The sequence below is a fragment of the Dreissena polymorpha genome, chromosome 4, assembly GCF_020536995.1.
Source record: "Dreissena polymorpha isolate Duluth1 chromosome 4, UMN_Dpol_1.0, whole genome shotgun sequence".
NCBI classification, from domain to species: domain Eukaryota; kingdom Metazoa; phylum Mollusca; class Bivalvia; order Myida; family Dreissenidae; genus Dreissena; species Dreissena polymorpha.
In genome coordinates, this window is record NC_068358.1 from 11,235,307 (window position 1) to 11,260,817 (window position 25,511).

Here is a 25,511-nt window from a genome sequence, read left to right on the forward strand (position 1 = left end):
AATTACTGTTACAAATATATTGAACCACAACGTGCGTTGTCTCCTGTAAGCGGACCGCGAATGACGCTATACCCACCAAAACTCACGAAAATCTCGTGCATTAGTAAACATGCATGTTTATTGAACTGTGACGAAAAGAATAGCAAATCTCACATAGACTAAAAAGCCGGACTGAAACTAAACTTTATATCGACTTTATTATTGCAACAGTACAAACGTTAAAGTAATGTAGCCAATTATTTTTGAAAAATACACATGTTCATTAAGGGCGGACAGGCGGGGTTATCACCCTTTCGTTCTCCTTGTTCCTTACTTGTGCCTGTCAAATACACACCTCGAATGGCGACTAAATAGATCTGCAAATCATATATACCCTGAAACGAAAAACCCGTTCGCTTTCGCACTAAATATCACACAAAACACGTGCATTTTTCGCGCTAAACTATTACCATAATCCCTCTTCTAAATAACACTTATAAAACCAACACTATACCGTATTTATCAAACCGAGAACATTTAATTTATTTACCAAAAATTGGCAATGGTTGAGCGCGTGCGCTTTGGTGATGCGTGTCGTCTTTGCTTAGGTAGAAATGCCATCGAGGCTTTCCGAGGCCCGGTATACTGTCGAGTTTCGCGCGGTCTACCGAAAGAACAAGCCCACGGACAAGTCGGTGCTACAGCGACTATGCACTTGGAACAAGCGGCGCGTTTCCAACATGATGCAGACCACATTCTCGTTCTACCGGATAATGCGCAAGTACCATTGGAAGACGGACCTTCTGGCTGACATAGTCTGTGGAATCACGGTCGGAATTATACAGTTTCCTTCAGGTAAGAACTGTGTGAAGATTACATGGATTTACTTTTGGTATTTATAGTTTGTCATACATAGAACTAAAGTTTGGTTTCGCGTCGTTGCTGATATTCTTCGAGAACTATTTCTTTCCTCATTTTGTCAAGATGTTCTAGTATAAAACATTGCCCAAAACATACACGCTTTTCGTAGAAGCATCATTTAAAAAACTTAAATTGCTTTTGTATTAATGACTATATTACTTAAAGACGTTGTCTTGCGTGTGCGTTTTAAGTTGCATTTAATTTAACCCATTTATGCATAGCGTCTAGAAAAAGGCCTTGGCAAACAGCGTAGACCCAGATGAGACGCCGCATGATGCGGCGTCTCATCAGGGTCTGCGCTGTTTGCTTAAAGGAATTTCTGTAATAAATATTCTAAATATAGAAATAAATATACTGGACATCCCTAATTTTGGAAATAAATTGATCCGATTTAGAAGGACGGGAGAGTCCACTAGGTATAAATGGGTTAAATGGTGCCTTAACTGCTACTGCTGCATTATAATGAGATACACTGCTTTTGCGATTTCAGGTGCATAAAAACAAAGGTTTCTTCTATTGCATGACATGCTTGTTTTGCACTTTTGTTTTCTACTGAGGGTGACTTTCCCTTGCTTCTTCGATTTATTCTGCATACGGCAAAAGAAATAACTATGTTTTCTTGATATATCATCATGTGATTAATTAAAAATGTAATTATTCTATTCAAGGCCACTACGTTATTACAACCTCTTTTGCAGACCTTTCTTAATTCGAAATATGCAAAATGGTGCAAAAAGTTATATTTAATATTCTATGTTACATGTAACAGAAATTCTGCTGTTCCATTCTCTTCTCTTGCTAAATCATAGGTAAAAGTATTACGTTACAGAATTATTTCTGTGATCTCCACTGTGTAAAAAAAGATACAATGAACTACCACTTGCGGTAGTTTCCCCGACATTCCCAAATGAACGTACACATTACAAAAAGGAAATAAACAGAGTTGTTCACATGCTCTACATAAGATTTCAAACACAATATTAAAAATAAATAAATAATTTATATATATATATATATATATATATATATATATATATATATATATATATATATATATATATATATATATATATATATATATATATATAAGTTGGTATGAAACATATTCATTTATGGAAATAATTCAAACTGTTTAAACATACTTGAACGAAACGCAATTCGTTTTCGTTTACGTAAAGATAAGCGCGCTAAAACTACTAGTGCTTTTCACTTTATACCGGAATTATCTAAAACATTACCTCTTTACAAAGTACGCCTCCATTCGTGATCGTGAATAAATTATATTAAATAATGTGTGTCAGCGATGTTTCCTAAGTAGCAGATTGGGACCATTTTTGCCGAAATTTATTATGATAATCTAACAGGACAAGAAAATGCCTAACACAATTTCGCAAATTATCTAATTTTATGGTATGAAAACTTAAATTTGCAGTTTTGTTTTATGTACTTCACCAGTGAATGATGCACAACCTATTGTGTTTGACGCCTTGTCATATAATCAAATAAACTTAATTGGTTAACGTCTAGTTATACGACATAATATCTTTCATATGACTGTAGTTGCGTTTGCGTTGCTAGAATACACCTTTTCATTATAACTGATAAGAATTGTGTATTTTTTTATAAACTAAATATTACACATACTATGTACACGCTCGTTTCCGCGAATTTCATGTATAAAGGTTTCGTATGGTGAACACATGGGGATGTGTACGGTCGTGTAATTCTTTTAAAAATATTAATGTCTAAGTTATATCGAACGTATTGGGTAAGGCAAGTTTTTTAAGGGTCTACGGAGATTATGTGGTCTCAGGTGTCTTTTTAACGCTGAAAGAACAATATGGCGTTCGAGAGTAACGTCATTTGGCCATCATGCATTATTATGACGCATCAATATTTATTTTAGCCGCTTTTGTCGTTTTACATAATTTGCTTGTTTCTGTTACTGTATATATATATATATCTTATTCCCAGGTATGGCGTTCGCAATGTTGGCTGAGTTGCCGCCCGTTGTTGGCCTGTACGTCTCTTTCTTCCCCGTACTCATCTACTTCTTCTTCGGAACGTCCAGACACAGCGCAATTGGTAAGACCTCACAATTTTGCAACCATTTGAATGTTTCTATTGCCAACAAGCACACGTGTTTAATGCTATGCTGATCTAAGTATTATACCGTAATGAATACTTGTTTTGTGACTTTGAGCAGCAACTTTTCTTTTAGCGCCAACTCACCCCTAGGGCTCTTCTGGTACACACTGCATTCACAAGTAAATTATTTCCTAATCTTGAAAGATTTTTGAAACCTCCATTCAGAGATATGAATGGTTCCTAGCATAGCTCTATCAGATCACAGTCGCCAATACACACCACTTGATCACGGTCGACTTAAAAACAATTGTTATATTGATTAGTTTAAAGTCTGTACATTTTTATCCCCACGCTTTTTGAAAAGCATGGGGATACTGTGGTCATCTCCGCCTTCTGTCCGTCCGTCCATCCGTCCGTCCTGGCGACTATCTCCTCCTACACTATTAGCACTAGAGCCTTGAAACTTACACACATGGTAGCTATGAGCATATGTGCGATCCTGCACTATTTGGAATTTTGATCTGACGCCTGGGTCAAAAGTTATGAGGGTTGGGCTGAGGCCGGGTCAGAGATTTTCACTCATTTGTTATGTTATTTTACATTAATTTCTTCATTTCTACACCGATTTACTTTAAATTGATACTGAACATCTCTTATGACAATACGGTCAATCTCAACTATGCATGGCCCCATTACCAACCATGGGGCGCCCTCTGGCACAAACATGCGGCGTGGTGATACGCATCGGCCTCTGTCACGCCATTTCTAGTTATGCCATGTTTTTGACTTTTAAATTCTATTTTAACACGGCACGTGCCATATTTCACATAAACAAAGAAAGAAATCGTCTATTAGTTATTCTTTAATAATTATAGACGGAGCTTATACTCTGCCTCGTTGGCAACCAGAGTGGCGTTAGCAGCACCACCGTAAACTAACGCCGTCGGGTTGTACAACCGCGCCATAACTGAGCCAACCAAGAGTCCCACCACAGCCTGCGAACCTGAGTTAAGAAATGTAGAATAGGTATTTTCTCACAATATTACGCGCTGTAACTAAACAAAACATGCCGATACATTTTCCACCAGCGTAATAATCCAGTTTGGCTGTTGTCGAGGTCGGAGATCTGATCGACAGAACAGCCGAAAGTTATTTTTATGGGCGGAACTTCACATAAAATAGTACACAAGAAAAATAAGATACATTGTATAAATCTTTAGTAAAAACCGTGTTTGAATCGAAATAATTCGTGCACGTTTAAGTTTGTTGTCGAATAACCCACGACCGGAAGTTTAGATGCGTGGTTTCATTATCACTCGTGCTTCGCACTCGTGATTTGATCCCTACGCATCTAAACATCCGGCCGTGGGTTATTCGACAGCAAACTATAACGTACACGAATTATTTCTTAAATAACTTGTACAATAATATAGAAAATAACACGTATTTATCAAGTAACAAAATATTTAAAAACGGATTTTACTTGCGATTGCGGTGCGTACCGATAGAGAGGTATACGCTGTGATCCATTTAGATACTTACTTTTTTTCAAATTTAATGGAAATCAGTGGTAGTTTATAAAGGACCATTTTGCATATGAATAAAAGTCAAATAAAATAGAAAATATCGATTTATAATAATATACAATAGCAAGAGTTATGATACATGAATTAATTATTTTCTCATTAATAAATCTGATCCATATTTGTTTTTTGTGCTATTATGTGCTATATATTTATTTTCCGAACCGATGCATATGAAACAAAAACACCAACGATACGTTTTTTGCAGTATTTTTTAATTAAATTTATTAAAAAATAAGAACATTTGTATCGACAAATATCACATGGTGCATAACAGGGGCAAGAATTTGATACATGCTTCACTTGGGACGAGGCATATCTCTGCGCGGAGGTTGGAACATGGTAGAGGAAAAATTACGAAATTCAGAAATATTGTGAGAAAATACCTATTCTACATTTCTTAACTCAGGTACGCAGGCTGTGGTGGGACTCTTGGTTGGCTCAGTTATGGCGCGGTTATACAATCCGACGGCGTTAGTTTACGGTGGTGCTGCTAACGCCACTCTGGTTGCCAACGAGGCAGATGTAGACACCGCTGTGTCGTCGACGAAAGTCACTGACGAGTTTAAAATTGGCATCGCGATGTCGCTCGCTTTCCTCGTCGGCGTTGTGCAAGTAAGCATGTGTTTTATTGTGTGTGTTTTTTCTGCAGGGCCATATGATTTATTATCCAGCAAACATTAAATATCGACCCGATTTAGATGTTCACATAGGCCCGATATATCGGAATTTACATGTATTCTGTCACTGGTCCATTTGCTTCCTGATACTGCTGGTGTGTTGGGTTGTGGTTGACTTTGTTGTCACTCACGTCAACTTGCAATTACCATCATAATACATAACATAAGCTGCGACCAAAGAACACTTTTGACCCCACCAGGGTAATTGTGTGGACCCTATGTTTTCGATCCTCTATATCCACTGAGTCGCATGAAACATTGTTTGCAAATGGCTAGCTGGGCGTAACCGAAAAATTTAACTTTAAAATATTCGAGTTGGAAACGTTTTTGAATCAATTCTTTAGATTACCTTACATGCACAATGCAGACTTTTAAAGAAAACAACTTTAATAAATCAAAGCCTACCTCTATCTAATGTGTATATAAATGGTATTTTCGATTAACAAATCCGTGATACATTTTACACATAGTTGTGTATGATTCATATACATATTCCTTAAACATACTTATTGTGTGTCAAACATATTATTTCAGATCATCATCACATTATTCTATCATACAAATTGACAACAAACTTGGTAAATAATAACAATAATCGATGTTACAATTATGTATCATGATGATTTTAATAACAATAATAACAAAAATAATGATGCTAATAATATAAATAGCATCTATAGGAATACGTCTCTCAGGCATATTATAGAAGAATAAATACTTAACTTGGTAGATAGTTAAAACCTGATGATTGTATCATCTTAAATATGAATACTTTTATTATAATGATGCTAATTATTGTTATAAAATGACAATAATTATTATATTCATTATATTTATTGTAATTAATATGAAATCAAAGTCTAACTAATGATTTGCCTTTTTTCATTTTGATTGTTAGGGCACAGGAGTAATATCACTGATAATCGACCACTGCATCAAGCAAGTTGTCATTTTTTAATACTATCATCATGTTTGATCCTCATCCTAATTGGTTTTATCCTCTTGCAACTTTGTACAGAGTATGTCCACTGGTGAAAATGTCACTATCAGTACAAATATAATCGAACCAATCTGCACCAAGTTTCTAGCCACTATTTTGAACATCAGACATGCAGGGATACCTTTCATGGGAGTGTAAACAAATATATGTTTGGTAATTAGCACGTCTGGTGTGCATGTTAAGTGTTTCTTTACAGGGAGGTAGCAAACTTAAATCAACAGTGTTGCATGAGTTAAGTGTATTACCTGTGATCACACGTCTCTTACATAATGTATCAAACCTGATATTATTTTCATCTGAGTTATTTGGCTTTCCATACATATAACATACAAAATACTCAATTTCCACTAACAGGTCCTCACTACACTCCTGTCTTTCACCCATCTTGGCAAAAGCTCTGTTTCCTCTTGAGACGAAACCAGAGATTCGTCTGGAACTGCCTCAGTTATCAGTCCGTCATGCTTTGTAAGCAGAAAGCATCGTTCATGAAGAACAAAATAAATTTGGCGATCCTTAAGTTGTTCTGCATATTTGTCAGTGCTCCATTGTTCCAATAGGTATCAGACACTGACACAAGGCTGTGAAGTACTTCGTTGCCCAAATGATACTGACAGCATTGTCCTTAGGAACTAATGGTGTTGGTTCAATATCAGTCTTTATATAATGTAAAAGCTTTGCTTATCCGTTATCACTGGCATTCCATTAGCTGTTGCAAAAGACCAAGGTACTGGAGACAGGGATAAGAAAGTGACCTTTCAAGATCAGTATCATTCATAATTGAAAGAAGGATCAATTTGCAAATATGTTGCGTTCAGCGTTAGTTTGTGCCAGTTTGTTACGTGAACTCATTATTGTCTTACTCACTTGTGATGTTGCAAATGTCTTAAGTTTGGTTTGCTTGATATGATCATGGAACAATACAATCTTTTCAATGAGACGATCAGTGATAAAGGCTTCCATAGCAGCATGACAAATATCTAATGCCTCAAAATGGTTGGCAGCTGCTCCAGGTTTATCTGAAACACCCGATAATAAACTATACATCTCATCCATTCCATTCCCCACATCAAATGGGTTTAGAAAATGTGTTGACAGTTTATCTTTGAATTTATGAGTTTATTTTTTTAATTGTATACAGGTGTTCGAGAAAGTCGTTAAAGTATCTTTCCTTTATCACGTTGAGCCATTCCACATTATGTCCTAGAACAATATGCTCTTCAACATAACTACATATTTACTTCAAAGCTTCAGTGTGCACAGATTGGTTCATGCTTGATTCTAAATCTTCTTGACTTTAATGGCGAGTCCAAGATCTTGTATAATTTCTTCTGCAGGCATAATGGTACATTGCCTCACGGGCTATTACGTTCTTGATCCTAAATTTTACAAAGCATTCGCTTATCAGACGCTTGAATCGCTGCTTGTTTAATTCATTATTCAGCACATTTTGTAACAGCCCTTAACTTGGATAATACTTTTGTCACAAAAATGCAACTATCCACTGGAAACAGAACAGAGCTATTGGTAGCATCTAAGGATATACGCCTGAATTTTGATGTAGAGGGCTGATTGTCATGTAATGAATGTACCCGCTTTAGACAAGACTTAGATTGGTGAATAACTGGTAACATCGTCTATGTAATCCATGTTTTTAAAAATCCAATTGTTTGGGAAGATAACTAGTCAAATGTTCTAAGTTATGTTATGAGGATATGTGTGTTGTCATTGTTTTTGCTCCTTTTTTAAGTTTTTGGAATCCATAATCTGTCAGTGAATGTACCTCTTCATTTACTGTACTGTCGAAATTAACAATACATGTTTTACCTCATATATCTTTTGGCTAGATTTCACGTTATTTGATTGTTTTAGATTAATTGGCTTCTCCATAATAAGTGTTTGAACAATGACAATTTAGAGAATTTCAACCAATTTACAGGCACTAGTAATATTTGAATATTATTACACTTCATTAAAAAAGACCATATAACCAAAAACATTTCTTATATTGAAAATTTTCTAAATTGAAAGCCGTAATAAAGAATAAAATAGTAAATGTATCGAAGATTTCACTTATTCTAGTATAATTACTCGTCTGACTGTATATAATTTACTCGCAACATTAATTATATATATTTAAGACAAAGCTTTCATTATGTTATTGTTTATTTTTTGCTAATATTATTTTAATTTGATAATTTCGCTTCAAAGTCTCATAACTCTGTAGAGCCCCAACATTATTTTGCAAAATTTTGTCAGGAAATGCCAATTACATAGAGGATTACGAAAAACATAACCTTGAAAATTCCCCCGGGGGGGGGGGGAGCAGGGTCATATGCAGCTCAAGGTCAACATATGATATAAACCCAATATATTGATCAGTTACTTAAAATTCTACAATCAATGATAATTTCATAAGAGATCACATAGAACACACAATGTAACGAATAAGATGGTCGCGTAAATGTATGACACATAAGCACATTGGAAAGATAAGTTAACTAATTATATTATAGCAATAGCCGCACAAAAATGTTACTGCCTACCTTAGACAATGACATCGATCAGGTGAAGATCCACATAGGCACATTTAAATAATCTTATGACTAATGGAAACGGAAGAAATGTAAATTATGTGCCTTGAAGAAAACCCAACTTATGTATGGTTATGATAACGCTTTGTGGTACATAACACACACAGCAAAATAACGATATAAATAAATTACGTTAAATACTTTTTATTTTTATAAGTATCCACTCAAAACTACTTTAAATACATTCACATAACAGTATTGATCAACCTATGTCGACCCAACATCGATCATGTTGCAACTAGAATACGTATATTGCAAGACATAGGGCCGATGTCGGACCAATATACATGGGTACGATCGACATCTGGTCATTTTTATTAATCTCTGATGTTTCAGGGCGTAATTGAAAGGGAATGATAGGAATGATAATCAAAATAATACATCGGAGCAAACACATCGGTTAGATACTAACATCTAACAGCCAACGTCGCCCAGATATGGGCATGTTTTCTAGTATTCACATACAATATTGTTGATTGCTCTTAAACATGGCTTAAATACCCAATAATATTTTAATTTACTATAAAGCATAATGTGATGTGCTGCAGTTCTGTTGCATTTATGTTGGAATAAATGATAATGTGCATTTAATAACACAGTAACATTTTTTGGTCAAAGATTACAGATCATTATGGGTGTGTGCCGCCTCGGTTTTGTGACAACGTACATGTCCGACCCTCTGATTTCCGGCTTCATATCTGGAGGTGCTATCCATGTGGGGACCAGCCAGATAAAGCACCTTCTTGGACTGAAGTTGCCGAGGACCGACGGAAACTTCCAAATCATATATGTAAGATTGTGTACAGTGCAATAAATAGAAAAATAGTGTCGCTAGCATGTTTTCGATTCACCCTAGCTTTGCTAAACTGTGTTTACATTTTTATATTAGTGATAACAAGAGAGATGAGCCATCAGTCCTTGCAAACGCATTTTTTGAAGCAAGTTTGACTTACTTAAGCAACCTGAATATTACGTTTAAAAACTATACGTATAACAATACACCAAAATGAACGAACAATATTGTTTTCTCCACTATCGAGCTTTTAATTGGTATAAATACTTTCCAATACCAATATCGCCTTTCAATCATTCTATTATTAAGGTTAACTATTCGCGTACATTTTGTTATGGTGTTGCCATTTTTAGACGTGGCAATACATATTCCTGAACATCTACATGACGAATTTCGCTACTGTCATCATCTCCTCTATCTGCATCGTGGTACTTTATCTGGTCAAAGCCCAGGTCAACCAGAGGTTCAAGGGCAAACTCAAGGCCCCCGTTCCCATCGAAATAATAGTGGTAGGTTGGTTGGCAGTTTGTTACCACAGAGTCTGTGTAAGAATATTTAAAAAAAAATTGTCTCGATAAACCACATATACACCAACTCTGCAAATTCGAAATAATTGATGTTTTAAGATGGTTAGAAAAATTCCTAGACTTTATAAGGTCTTCAATTATTGGCGTTAAAATCGTAAGGTTTTCCAACCAATGTTAAACATTCGTTCCGTAATTTGTGTAGTTATGTTTAAAAAGGATATTTAACATGAATGTATTTATAAGGAATGAAACACTATTGTGGGCAAGTGGTCAGTTATTCACATCAAAAACTCATTCTGAAAACAAACATATTATGCGTATCCGGTGATTAAACTAATCAGTAGATATTTCAGGTAATTAAAATTCTCATAAAATACAGTGTTAAGAAGTTGACCCGATAATGGCAATTTCCGTATATTACTATTAACTGAGAAGTTTCCCCGATAATGGAAATTTCCGTATTTTACTATTTCTCCGATGGTGGGAACAATATAAACGCAAAAACACCCGCTATTGGTATGAAAATTAAATATCGATCTTCAATATATATATACAATCCTTGTTATCGATCTAGTTCATAACTAAGTGTCAACGTCACGTCTAAAACGTTACGTCACAAATCGACGTCACGTCATGTAACTAATCTGCTGGTACCAATAAAACGTTCACATCTTATGTCCATTTTCCCCTCCATCAAAATACAGTACATTTTGATAAATATTGTAAAACAAAATTTTAAATAATAAATTGTATACGTGAAATAATTGTATGTCCTTTCGATATTCTGATCATTAATTGGCCAGTTCTAACGGGCATATCTTTGTTACCGGTCTCGTCATAGTGCTGTTTCCAACCTGGATATTCACGACTCTCACACGACCGTCTTGTCCTGAATAATCATCGAGTATCCGTCCTAGTGGCCAGTTTCCCCTCGTCGTTTCCGGAGTAATGATAAGAACGACCCCAAACTTGAAGTCTCTTTCAGGATGAAACCACTTGCGTTTAGCATTCAAGCAAGGCAATCATTCCCGTAACTACCTGTTCCAGAAATGCCGTTCTAACTATTGAACACGCCGCTAACGCGTCCGCATGTTGAACTGTGTTTCATCTACTGTAGATGGTGCGTATTCGCCTCCCATTTGACCGTGCAGAAAATGATTTGGTGTTAGTGGAATGTCGTCTGAAGAATTCGAAGATTGGTAGGTCAATGGTCGAGAGTTTATATGGCCCTCGGCTCTAACAATTGCTGTCATCAACTCTTCGTCATTGACATCTGTGTTTCTCAATATGGCGTCGATGGCTCTTTTGGCAGATTTGGTTATAGTTTCGTGGATTCCCCCAAAATGTGGAGCTAACGGAGGATTGAAATGCCACTTAACACCCTTGTTTGCCGCTGCTTCCGCTCGTCTTGTCTGTGTCCGAGTGTTCTTCAAGTGCCTTTAGTTAATTGTCTGCCCCTTTAAAATTAGTACCGTTGTCAGAAAACGTTTCTTCAGGCAATCCTCTACGACTTGTCATTCTGTAGAAGGCGTTCAAAAACGAATCTGCGTCCAGACCATACGTTATTTCCAAATGAACGGCCCTCGTGGACAAACACAAATAACGTTTTTGACGACGTTTTCCTCTCCCCGGAATGGTTATGAACGGACCCGCCATATCGACTTACGTCTTTATGAATGCACGAATTGACGCCTTTAATCTGTTTATTGGCAGTGTTGCCATAATTTGCTGGCATTCTTTTGCTTTTCTTCGTCGACATTTCATGCATTTTGTTTCTCAAATCGCCTCTCGTCCTGATATGATCCAATAACGAGCCGATAGGGTCGCAAGAGTATGGTTTGTTCCTGCTTCGTGGTTATTACCATCATGTACGTCTTTTATTATCAATTTAATGATTTGGCCTTTTCTCGGCAGAATAATAGGATATCGCACGTCATACGACAAAAACCCAGCATGCGTAAGTCGACCGTTAAATGTTATAACGCCATCATCGTCAAACATTGGTTTCAACCCTAATAATTTACTGCTTAATGGTATGTTCGTCTGTCTACCTTGATTTCATCTACTCGAAGTGCTCCCGATGTTTTTCCTCTCTTGGTTTTTGATAGTTGTTGACAAATCTGTTAATCCATGCTATAGTTCTCTTGAGTTTGAACCAAGTGGAGAAACAATGTAAATCAACTAGATGATGATTTTTCGTACCATTTACAACTAAAAACGTTTTTTCAATTGTGTCTTTTTTTCGTCTCTGTATTTAATGTTGGTCTGTCCACTGTTTTATTCGATGGTCACTCATCAGGCGACCGCAGTAGGAACTCAGGACCATTCCACCAATTTCTGCACTCGATCAACTCTTTTGCATTCATTCCTCTACTCAGGTTATCTGCCGGGTTTTCACAGCTTGGAACATATCTCAATTGTTCTGGATTGCTATTGCTTTGAATTTCATCAACTCTATTTTCAACAAAGGGCTTTAATTGTCGACTAAGACCTCTGACCCATCACAAAACATTGACACTATCTGACCAGAATGTAACTGTGCTCAGCTTTAACTCTAAAACGTTGGAAATTCTTTTTGCTAGCGGCACTCCGATGGCAGCGCCCATTAGTTCGAGTCGAGGTATGCTTGTAAATATGTTTTGTGCAATTATTGTTTTTGCAGATATAAGACTTATAGAAACAGAACCGTCCTCATATGAACACCTTGCAAATACAACTGCTCCATGTGCGCTTTCTGATGCATCGACGAACGCGTGCAAAGATAGGGCTTAAAGCATTTTGTCATTTGCCCGCAGACACCTTGGATTGGATATGCTTCTCAATTCTCTCAGTTCTGCAAACCACGCTCGTGCTGATTTGGTCAGCTCCTCGTCCATATTTTCATCCCACGTCAATCCGGCTGTTCACAAATCTTGAGGCAACATTTTTGCCAGAATGGTTAAATGTGCTAGCAGACCAATTAGATCAAACAACGTCGCGATTCTTTTTAAGAAGTTACTTCATTCCTTCTTCGGGTGTATTTTCTTTGAATGTAAACATGTCTTGTTCTGCTCGCCACCACACACCAAGCGTTTTGCAGACGGTAACTGTTCGTTATCCAAATCTACCTATGATTTTCGGTCAGCAATAGGTATCTCTTTTAGAACCTCGGTCGAGTTTTCTCGCATGCATACCGGCTCGAGTCAACATACTCGATAGCTTGTTGTATAGCTTTTCCCCTTGTTGCTCGTTGTCCATGGAATCCTTTGAATCATCCATGTATGTTGACTCGAGAATGGTTCAGCAGCTAATGGAAATGTGCTCATATTTTCCCTTGCGTGTTGCATCAAGACATACTGACATTCATTCCCCTCCATAGGAATCTGTGATATGGCTTGTCCGCATGATCGATGCCTATTCTGAGATACATCTCGGTTATGTCGCAAACTACTGCAACGGGATGCTTTCTGAATCTTAGCAACACGTCAAACAGATCGCACTGCAGCTTTGGGCCTTCATTATTTAGTGATATGTCTTCAAATTTTGCTGCAGCATTAACCACGAGTCTGATTTTTGTTGTATCCTTATATGGCCTAAAAGAAGGAAAATGTGGTGGGAACCACTTTGAATCGGACACTTCAGAATCCGGAACTTTTGACACGTACCCATTTTCTACGTATTTTTCGATGCATTCGCTGTATGCTTTAGCTACCTGAGGACATCATTTAAGTATTTTGTCTGTGTTCTCTAATCTATTCAGTGCCATTTTGTAATTGTTTGGCATAACAGTCACTTTGCTTTTGCATGGAATGGCGACGCGATACATCTGATTTTCGAATATGCACGACTGTTTTACTGCCTTTAGTGCGTGTTGCTCGTCAATGATAACGACAGGTCTTTCAGTTTATTCCCGTTCAACTTCCCAGAATTTCTTAAGAGTTAGGTTTAGTTTCTCGATTTCCGTTACGTCTCTTACAAAGTATGTTCGCGCATAATTTGTTTGTAGAACCGGCTTTAAAGTTGAACATTGATTACCGATGCATGTTCATCCAAGTTGAGTAAGACGCGCTATTGGCTCCCCTGCTCTACCTCTTTTTTCTTCCAGCGCATAATGCAAATCTTCACAATCAATTCCAATTAAGATATCAACAATAGGTCTTGTCGTAGCTTTTGGAAATGTAACGTCACGAAGATGTGGCCATTTTAGATTGTACTGGTTCCAATCAACAACTTTCATGTCTCCTGTAAGTTTGTTAGCTGTATATGCTGCTACGTTTATCTTTACGCTTCCGTTGACACTTCTTATTTCGAATTCAACTGGTCTAGTTTGAAAAGTCTCGACTTGATCATTCAGAACATTGACCTTGACCTTTTCTATCTACCTTTACAGCTGAGTTCTACCGCTACATCACTATTGATGTACGTTTTTGTACTTGCGTCATCTAGCAATGCGTTTACAGTTGTGGACCGATTTCCATTTGCGAAAATAACCGGAACTGTTCGGAGCCCTACTAAATCACATCTGGTATGACTTTTTGATGACAACTATGTTGCCCTTTTCCCTTTCGTAGGAGATAAAACTGGACTGTCATCAGCGTTTGATTGCATGGTCTTTTTTGCATCTCTGTGTAACAGTCTGTGATGCAGCTCTTCACATCTATTTTGTCCGCATTGTCTACTTCGACGGCATGACTTTCCGACATAGTTAAAGCCAAGGCAACGATAGCAAAGATGAAGTTGTTTTGCTTTTTCCCACCGTTGATGAACGTTCATTTCTTTGAAATTGTCACAGTTCCATACTCCATGATGTTTGTCACATACTCTGCATTTGAATATTTTCACGCTTTCTCCGGAACCAACAAAGAACGTTCTTTGATTTTTATATTTCGTCTTTTCCGAAGTATGCTCTGACATCAAATATCCTGACATTCCTTGCACGGTCTCTGACGCGATAGTTTGGAATTCTGCCTCTTGAATAACCCATGTCCGTAGCGACAATACTGACTCATTGTGTCGACCCTCTAAAACCCAGCGATGATATCGTGCCAAGAGTGGTTCTGGTAATTTTCTTTGTAATTTTGTATATAATGAGCCACTTCCAAGTTCGTGGTGTTGATCCGCTTCCAGCAAACTAATAACTGTTACGTCTAATAGATCGGCACATCGTTCTAGGTCTTTTGCGTTGCCAAGTCGGATGTTTTCGAAGTGTTCAAGTTCTTCTAGGTAAATTGCTATCTGTCGACGCTTGCCGCTATATTTCCTTTCAGGTCGCTCTTTTGCCGCATCGTATGCAAACGCCGAGTGCCCAAGATTTACCTTAACGCTTCGCCAGATAAGTACTGTCTATGCTGAAGAAGTGTGTACTCTGCTGTGGCAATACAAGTAAGGAATGCTGCTTTCCATGATTGGTAGACTCCCTTATTACCATTGAACACCGGAATTTCCACACGTTTGAGTTGCCTCCAAAGGTATTGTCCTAATGTAGGATCGATAGCATTATCTGCTTCAAATTCATCTTTGTTGTTTGAGGCATGCGGTGTTTCACGCCCACACTCGTTTTGCGCATCGAACCCGGCCCAATTACGCCACATTCTTGGAAATTTGTCATTGTGTCGCACAGTTTTATGTGAAGCCGGCCGGTCTTTAGAAATATAAAGTTTACTCACCGTGTCCTGCGACAACGCTTTGCTTACTTGTCTTACTGCGTAGATCGTCTAGATAGGCACAGGCATCCTCCTTTGTTTTTCCATATTCAAGTTCTATCATCTCCATTTCCGCAATTACTATTTTACTTTTTCCAAGTTCATCTCCTTCTATGTACATATTGGATAAACTATCAAGCCCTTTAACAACTCCGTCCATCTCCAAATCAAATTGCTTGCAAGCGTCTTTTACTGTCGCACTAGATGCATTTCTCTCCAAATGTGACACTATCTTTTTCCGTGCTCTGGTAAAGTTAGTTTTCAGTCTTGTTTTCTCCCTCTTCAACATAATCTCTGTCTTTAAATATTCAACTCGATCCATCGCTGACTCAATTTTGAAAACCACGCTCTGCTAGCAAATGTTAAAAAGTTTCCCCGATAATGGGAATTTCCGTATTTTACTATTTACTAAGAAGTTTCCCCGATAATGGGAATTTCCGTATTTAACTATTTCTCCGATGGTGGGAACAATATAAACGCCAAAATACCCGCTTTTGGTATGATAATTTAATATCGATCTTCAATATATATACAATCCTTGTTATCGATCTAGTTCATAACTAAGTATGCAACGTCACGTTTATAACGTTACGTAACAAATCGACGTCACGTCATGGAACCAATTTGCTGGTACCAATAAAACGTTCAAATCTTATGTCCACACTGAATTTACAAGTTCCGTCGCTTTGAACAGGTTTGTTATCACAATAATCAAGAAAGTATCTTATAATTCCAACGATAAATATGTTCAATAAATTGATTAGTTTCATAGTGTTTAATTTGTTTAAATCTCACTCAATGTTTTGTTAGTATAGAAGACGTTAGAGTGTTAGTTCACCTAAGTACAAAGTGCTCATGACAAGCTTATGTAGTAAGTGTATGTCCGGCGTCGGTGACTTGTATCGTAGGTCGTCAGCAATCGACTCGTTACAGCTCTACAGGCCATAGATTTAGCTCAATATTGTAGCGTTCTGTCGATTGCGTAGATCTATTTATTGTTACTTTACAGATAAATTCTGGATGGTTAATAAAATGACTTTAAGACAATAATCGTTTCAGACTGCTTTTTTTTATTTGTTAACTTCCGTTTCTTTTGTGTTAAAAAACTATATAATATTACATCTATACAGGCACCCACTGTCTAACAAATTATGTGTACTAGTTACACTGATCCGCTTGAACAGATACAGATTATTCCCAATATAGCGATATATTTTTTTTTTCAATATAATCAGCTGATCAAAGACAGATCAATTCACATAAGTGCATTAATACAATACATGCAGCTTACGCTTAAATAGTTACTTTTTATGTTAGACTGTTAGTAAAGTATTAAGTATTAAAATAAACCATTTAAAAGTTATATCATTAAAACCACGTACTCGAAAGACTTTAAACTTAGAGTTCTGTTTAAAAATGACGTGGAGTTGGTTCCTATGAAAAGACTGAGCGAGACTGACTCGGAGCAAAAATTGGCTGCTTATATACTGTGATGGGATCGACCATAAATTTGGGGCGAAAAGCGGTCGAAAAATGGTCGTAAGGTGGTCATGTACCAACTATCGGCCAATGACCAAGAATACATGGGCAAAAAGTGGTCGGTGACGAAATAACTGGTCAATGACGTCATTATTACTTAGCTACATTCGAACGTCAACTAAACAACTGACTGAGTAAAACAGACAAATGGCAGCCATCTTGGATTTGAAATAAGAATTAAACATAAAGCGCAGTTAAATTATGACATTTACAAGAGCGGTATATAATACCATGAAATGATGTGGGCGTTTTCTGTTCGTTGCCGACATCCTTGACTTGGGACAATTCAACTGTTACGAACACAGGAAGTAAGATGGCTGACGGCTGATAAAAATGTGATTTCACTTAAAGGAGTTTTACGATTTCTAAATGGATAATGGCATCTTATGCAAAAAGGAACAAACATATGAAGAGACTTAGTAGAAATTGATTACATGCAATGGATATTACCATTCACAAACGTGAGTTAAAACTTGAATACATGCTTTAAGGATTAGTATAATGAAATTTCGCGAGTCGTAATGTTACTTGCAATGAAAAGTCGGAACACATTCAAGTCCAGAATAAAATATATATAAAGTGTGAAATTGTGCTTATAATAATAAAATTTGATAAGCACAGTTTATACAAAACACGTTGGACATGACTTCTCGCGGTGGGTGCATGTTTAAGATGACAAAACAACATCACAAAGGTAAGAATTGTTAAAACAAACATCTTCAAAGTCATTCAGAAATGCTGGGGCATTTCAATATTTATGAAATTTGGTCAGGATGTTAATATTTGCAATATCTAGACGAAGTAAAAATCTTTGTAAAATCGGTAAAAATACGTTACTTGATATCAAATCTAAAAAAAACGTTGTTAAAAGATTACAAACCACAATTATGACCATATTTTGATGAAACTGAGTGAGCTTGTTCACACAATCTAGAAAAATGTTTAATCTAAGTGAAGTAGGTTGAAAAGTTCTGTGGTAAAATCTCAGAACACCCTTATTAACAATAGTGATGCGTCATTTCTGACATAATGACAGTAAAGTCTGAATGTTTGTCTCCAATATATCTAGGCAAACGTTGTTACAAGGTCAATTGTAGTTAAAAACCTAGGTAATAAGGTCAAATCTTCAAAAATATACGAATTAATCTCAAGTGATTGCTTTTGGGTCATCCTCCGTTTCTGCCCAAAGATTCACATACTCTAAATAATTCTCAGACATAAAAATGTTCTTAAACGATTATTGATTGAAATACATGCACATTCGTGTTTAATCTTTGTATCCGAAAATAATGTACACATTGTCATTGTTCGATCGACAAACACAGTGAAACAAATAGTCGGCCCATCAAATCAGCGTTATTGCCCATTTTTCTTTAAGAACAACAGCTGCTAAATGGAATAAGGCAAAATAAAATACTTAATTTTCATCCGATTTCGACCGGGCTTTAAAAGCATATTCACGTATATATCGCGAAAACAGTCAAACAATGGTTGGATTTCGCATAAACATCAAAGGCATTACCCTTGTTACGGACAAAATGTCAATTATGGGAAGGATACAAAATATACCTTAACAGTTATTTTTAACAACATTGCAAAGTTTATCTTTGACACTGTTATCCTGGACCTTTTCGATAAAATACCAGATAAGAACAGATCAACCAGAGTTATTGACGCCGTGTTTAAACGAAAGAATAGTACATGCTAGAAAGGATTTCCATTCGATTTTGACACAATTGGAACACTATAACCCTTCAAAACAGTTAAAAAATGTTCTAGATTGTTTGTAAAAACAACATATTGATTATGTTTTAATTGTAAGGAATCATAAAAAAATGTATGGCAGATAAAGAAAGACTTCATTTTTATTATATTTTCACTGAGCTAGCACAGTACAATGTACCCGTGTATTAAACAGATGACAAATTCATGAAAAACAATGCAGTTTTATTTTTCCATGTTGTGTTAGGTACTGTTTCTTCCGTTTTGGAAAGTTCCACGAAAATTACAATGTCAACGTCGTTGGTAACATTCCTAGTGGGTAAGTGCCTAATACACATACTTGTAGGTTTAAAGTTGCATACAAATCGTTATGTCAGTAAAAATCTTCCCTTGTTTTACAGTAGCCTTTAATCAATTCTATTGAAATACTGATGTTTCGAATAGCCAATATAATTGTTTGACCTTCCAAACAAGCACAAGAAGATATTTACTTAGGAAACCGCACGTTCCAAAACTCTAGACTATAACCTTCAGTTGAACTATGTTTAAGTTTTCCAGTCCCAAGCATCCCAACTTTCCACGGTGTAGACATATATTTTACTGAAATAATCGTCATCGCTATCATCTCCTTCACCCAGTCTGTCTCTGTGGCATTCATTATGGCAAAGAGAAACAAATATACAGTCGATTCAAATCAGGTATCTATATTGTCAGAAACCTCATAACCGACATTATTATAAACAATGGCAACACGAATATATTATAATCAATTTCCATATTAACAGTCACAGGAGATGCAAATAAATCATTCAAACAACAATAACTTCAAGACAATATCACACAATATCTCTAAGAGAAAAAAACATTAGAAAAAAATCATTTTTTAAATATTGACTGGGGAAATGCCAGATGCTTCAGATAAATCGTAGTAAAATGCCTTTAATTTAATCCAAGTTACTGCCTGCCAAATAAATGGTACTTAAAATATTGCCAATGAACACAACTGTGTTGACCGCCTTGGAACGGTCAATTAAGCATGCCACTTACGCCTTTTAACGAATAAAAAAGATACAGTTGGAATACATTATAAAATAGTTGGAATTCACTTAATACAAAAACAAACACCACATTAGTGTCTCATTTATGCAAAGGAAGATATTGTTTTAATGAAACGCTTCCGATGATTTTAAGACGATCTGCATAAACATCTTATCTTTCTTTATTTTATTTCTATACATATCTTATCTGTCTATATTTACATTATATCGTGACATTTACTATACATATTATTGATCTAATTTTTCGCTTATCGTAGAGGTTAACGTTGTTTGTCATATGCATTACCTGTTTTTATTTACATTAAATATTTGTCTTGAAGATTTTGTCTTGTTTTGAATAAGTTAAAGAAATAATTTCCTTCGACTATCACTATAAGTTCTGACAGTCTGGCAATAGCATACATACATTTAATAATTATCAATAACGTTTAAAGGGCATTATGTGTACAGGCCTCTACGGACATTTTATATTGGGATTCCGTAAAACCCAATTTAACAGAACAACAATAAATACAACTTTAAGACTATTAACTCAATCCTTATGCCTTTTATATCTTTTACATGAACTAATGGCGAACGGTGTCAGTAATGTGTTCAGCTCGTTTTTCTTTTGCTTCCCATGTGCCGCTACTGCCGCCGGTTCGTTGGTGCAGGAATCAGCCGGAGGAAAAACACAGGTCAGAAAAAATATTTCACCTATTTTGATTTCTAATTGCAAACACTGTACCGCCATGATTTGAATTATCGCAAGTATGCATACGTTATTTTGGTTCATTTTAAGACATACTTCATGTTTGGTTGGCCATTGACACGATTATAACAGTTAAGAGAGTAAATATTATGTAATACGCAAACAAACAGGCACGTGGGCATGACCAATTAATAAGAGATTAGTTTTATTCATATCTAATGTCAAGTTTGTGATTATACGTTCAGGTTGCAGGTCTATTTGCTGCTGGGTCGGTGATGATAGTTATCTTGGTGCTTGGTCAGCTCTTCACTGCCCTTCCAAATGTAAGTTAAAGAATTATGCTCTCAAATAAGTCTGCTTCTTTCCGCCTAATATATGTTAGGTTTTTATTGAAAAACTTATTTAAGATAAGTAACCATTCCATTTATAAATGTATTATGTTTTTGAAACTAGTGATTCATAAAAAAAATATAAAGAACTAAACGAGTACCATTTTTTCTAGTGATATTATTCTTAATATGTGCTTTAATTTGCGTAGAGAAAAGCATTGTCGCATTGTAAATAAATCAAAATTTAAGATGCATCCTGTTCATTTTAGTGACCCTTTGTCGACAAACTTCAAAATACACGTATATTAATACCAGATTTGAAAGCCAAAACAACCATTTTGATGTATTCCAGTGCGTATTGTCTGCAATTTTCGTTGTGGCCGTACGAACTTTAGTATTGCAGCTTCTTGAGCTACCGAAGGTATGGAAGACATCAAAATACGACTTCGTGAGTAGCATTGAGATTGTTTGGTTGATGCCGTGTCGTATCTGTACACAACGGGTTACGTAACATTCGAACTGAACACTGCTTTGCAAATGTTGAACAATATGAAAACACACGAGTGTTATCAAGTTATTATATACGAAATTCTCTTTTGTATTTGTTATATCAACGAATACATATGTTTCATGGTTTGCATTGTAGGCATATGCAATGATTTTTAATAGCCATGCTATGGGAAAACCAGACTTTATGCAAAAGCCTAAAGTATCGTCCAAGATTAGCCTGTACAGGAAATACACTTTCCGCTTCTATAGAAATTTTCGTTTTAAGTAAGTAACTCAAGCATTTTTCAATATCCGGACATAATTCTTTGTCCGATTTTCCTTGCATTTATAAAACATCTTAAGCAAGTTTTAAATTTTTTATAGTTTATTTTACGTCAATCAGTTCTAGTAATACCTAAAACACTATACATGTTCGTACTTATTGAACTACGCATTCCAATAAGCCGGAACCCTGTTTATACAGCCTAGTAAATTTATAAATGGCCTCGTAGGTGCACATTGGTAACTAAGCGTTTTTTCGGCAATTAAAGTTCATCTGGGTGGCGACATTCCTCATCATGACCCTTGTGCATTTGGACTTAGGGCTCCTGATTGGCAATGTATTCTCCTGTTTCACAGTGGTACTTAGGACACAAGTGTAAGTGTTTGCGTTTGTGTCATATTAAGATAATTCAATCATTATACAAAATGTGTTGCGTTAATAGTCCAGATGAACTTCTAATATTATTGAAACATTCGCCTTACAAAACGTTAATTCCAGGTGTCGATATACATAATCACAGAAAAAGGATGGGTTTAATTATAAATGACAATTTTCCAAGGAGTTAACATTTTCATTTTCACAAGCATTGAACGAAGAATATTGATCCTCTCCCTCTAAAATATAGGATACCATGCACAATTCTTAGCCGTTATTTTGTGAACAGAGGCAAACCCACACACTTGGCAAAGGTATCAGACGAGGAGGTATTCCGAGATCCCAAGCACTACATTCGGGTATGTGGTTGTACTGTTATATTTATTTGATGAGCCGTGTCATGTAAAAAATCGCTGGATAGCCAATTATCTTTATTGAAATAAGGCTATATAATCATAATCATAAACAATGAAACATGATTTCATGTCAACCAGACATGCGTTTTGACAGACAATAGCAAAATGATTTATACGAAATGATTTTATGTGATATCAAAGTATTATATAAAAGAAATGCACTGTGCTTTATAGATGTTTTAAAACATGTACTGCTCTAACGGTTTATTGAGGATAAAATGACGTTGATAATATTGATTTCACATAATCTTCAATATCAGTATGTATGGTAAACCTGGTATTTATTATTTTACTCTTGACAAAAACAGACAACGGTTCACAACAATATCAAGGTGATCGTCTACCACTTCTACGCAAACGGTGAAATTTTCACGAGCGAGGTGTATCGCTTGGCAACAATCAAGCCTTGAAGAAGCACATCCGACGAGTTTCCATGGCAAGCAGCACAAGTTCAGCCGTAAGTCATCATATAATCACATAAATCTTCACCCTCACTCCACACATGAAAAAGCCGATTCCAACGGGATTAGCATTTGATCCCCAAGTCTGAACACTGTCATTTAATGAGTATTTGATAATTTGACATTTAAATTTGTCTGTTCTTAACAACAAGTAATGTTTCCATTATGTTCCGTGCTAACACATTATACTGCATATCACACATGAGCAAATTTGCACACATTGTGTGTGACATTTCGATTATAACACTTGCCGCGTACCTTTGCAGAGTTTGAGCGCCTCTTATTCGAGCCTCACCAGAGCTGACAGTGTCATTGAAGTGGAGCATGCCTTCCCCATCATAGACCCCATGCATGTCCTACCCGGTGGTGTTCAAGTACCCGCTGTCCCACATCATACAGGACCTGTCTGGGGTCTCTTTTGTTGATACAGTTGGCTGCAAAGTTGTCAAAAACGTAAGTAATTTCTAAATTTCTCCTTAATCATATGCTTTCCGTTGTGTCTATATTTCATAAATATGTTTTTGATATGGCGTAGACCTGTATTAAATATATGTGCTTCACTAAATGAAGATTGACATTATGTATACACTATGTTTGTTAAATATATATTAACTTATGAATAAACTTAAGATAGCATTTTGGTTGAATTGCTTTTACTGTCACCATACCATTTAATATGCCATGTTATAAACGGTCACACCTTTCGCATAGATAATAGTAATTATAAAGAAACAAACAAAATATATTAATAAAATACTTGCTCTTTGAATTACTTTGATCGATATAACAGCTTATTTCGGAATACGGCGCTGTTGGCGTTAAATGTGTGGATGGCCAATGTTTCTGGTACACTACTAGCTTTACTACACATTCGTTTAAACATGTTATTTATGTGTTAAAATTTACATTATCATGCTAAATTTAGAATGGTAATTGTATGCGACGGATTCATCTGTAAATATATATATATATTGCTTTCAGTGGCATTGTGTATTGATAACCGAAGCATTGATATAGTCTGACAACGGTCGTTTTTATAGTAATGTTCTTATATTCACTTACTTTAATGAAAAATTATGCATAAATCCATAAATAAATGATTTTATGACGTTTTCTCTGTCAATGTTATCGTAATAATAAAGACTTATTTACCCTGTTGAAGACGACATTTGGGATATTTTCGAAGAGTTTGAGATCGTTCCCACTTACAAGGACAGTATTTTCCTAACGATAGAGGATGCTTTTAAGGCAGCATGCGAAGAGGTGGAGAATCACAACGTCACTGACAAGCAAGGCGATGTGAATACAATTAGCGGAAAAGTATATTAAACGATGTATATTATATTTCATGGCTCATTTCTACACTTTGATATCGTTTGTTTGATCGCTTAATTATTTCTGTAGATAACATAGTGTTATCACATGCTTTGTGTCGGAATTACTTTAATGACCCACTTACGAACAATGTGGTGATAGATTATGGATATTTTCTTTGTCTGTGCGCATATGTGTTTTCTGCAATAATTGGCATTCAATACATTTGGTAGAGTGTACAACTGGAGTATTAAGGTTTAGGCGAATATATTTTAAAACCAAACATAAAAGTTAATTAAAGAATACTGAAATATCAGTTCGAAATATAATTATATCTTTGAACAAGCTATGTAAATATTGATGTTCTTAAAAGAACGTTGAAGAAATAAAAATTAAACAATACACACATGTAGCCTATTATCGTTTCTAAAGAAGAAAAAGGGTAATTACACTTAACAGCCTAAATAACCAATTGATTGATAAATGGTATTACTTTCAAGGTACATCGTTAATGTAATAACACTGGTAATACCCTTCAGCTCTTTACTGTTTAATACATTGTTCCATGTAGGCTCATTGACTCAAAAAGCTGTTGTGTGTGTGTGTGATTTTTAAAAACTCTTTTCAAATGCTCGAAGTAGTTCGTATTTTATGTCTGTTTTCATTCAACACTCGGCAGAAACTCTCATTTGGATACAATAACCTTTTTTTAAAGTAAATTTGACTTGATGATCATTAGTTTGTTAAAAACATTCTACTGTAGTATTGTACATCCAAGTTATTCGTGTGAGTAACCATGCTTAGTTCCTCTATTTCAGATGTAAGACAGTGCACTTACGATTGAAGGTCTTGTTTTGCAACATCGAATACTAAGACCTGGGTAGAACATGAACTCGGTGTCTTTAGGGAGATCTAAATAAGGCCGTCACAAATGTGATCTAACCCTTGTCCTATCGGTCACTATGCGGACACCGTTTCCACCACACCTTGA

The 25,511-nt window shown here is 36.0% G+C and overlaps 1 protein-coding gene and 1 long non-coding RNA gene across 2 annotated transcripts; both read left to right on the top strand.

Moving 5' to 3' along the window:
• Positions 1-593: 593 nt before the first annotated feature.
• On the top strand, positions 594-13,619 carry LOC127877178 (prestin-like). Its single transcript, XM_052422843.1, has 6 exons — positions 594-834; positions 2,875-2,985; positions 4,981-5,186; positions 9,468-9,632; positions 9,989-10,144; positions 13,521-13,619. Exons 1-6 carry the CDS (start codon positions 594-596, stop codon positions 13,617-13,619), a joined length of 978 nt encoding a protein of 325 aa, XP_052278803.1.
• Positions 13,620-22,222: 8,603 nt separating this feature from the next.
• LOC127876591 (uncharacterized) lies at positions 22,223-24,504 on the top strand. The gene is made up of 5 exons (XR_008047945.1): positions 22,223-22,329; positions 22,619-22,688; positions 23,054-23,202; positions 23,473-23,659; positions 24,395-24,504. It is a non-coding gene; the product is annotated as an uncharacterized LOC127876591 (long non-coding RNA).
• Positions 24,505-25,511: the final 1,007 nt, after the last annotated feature.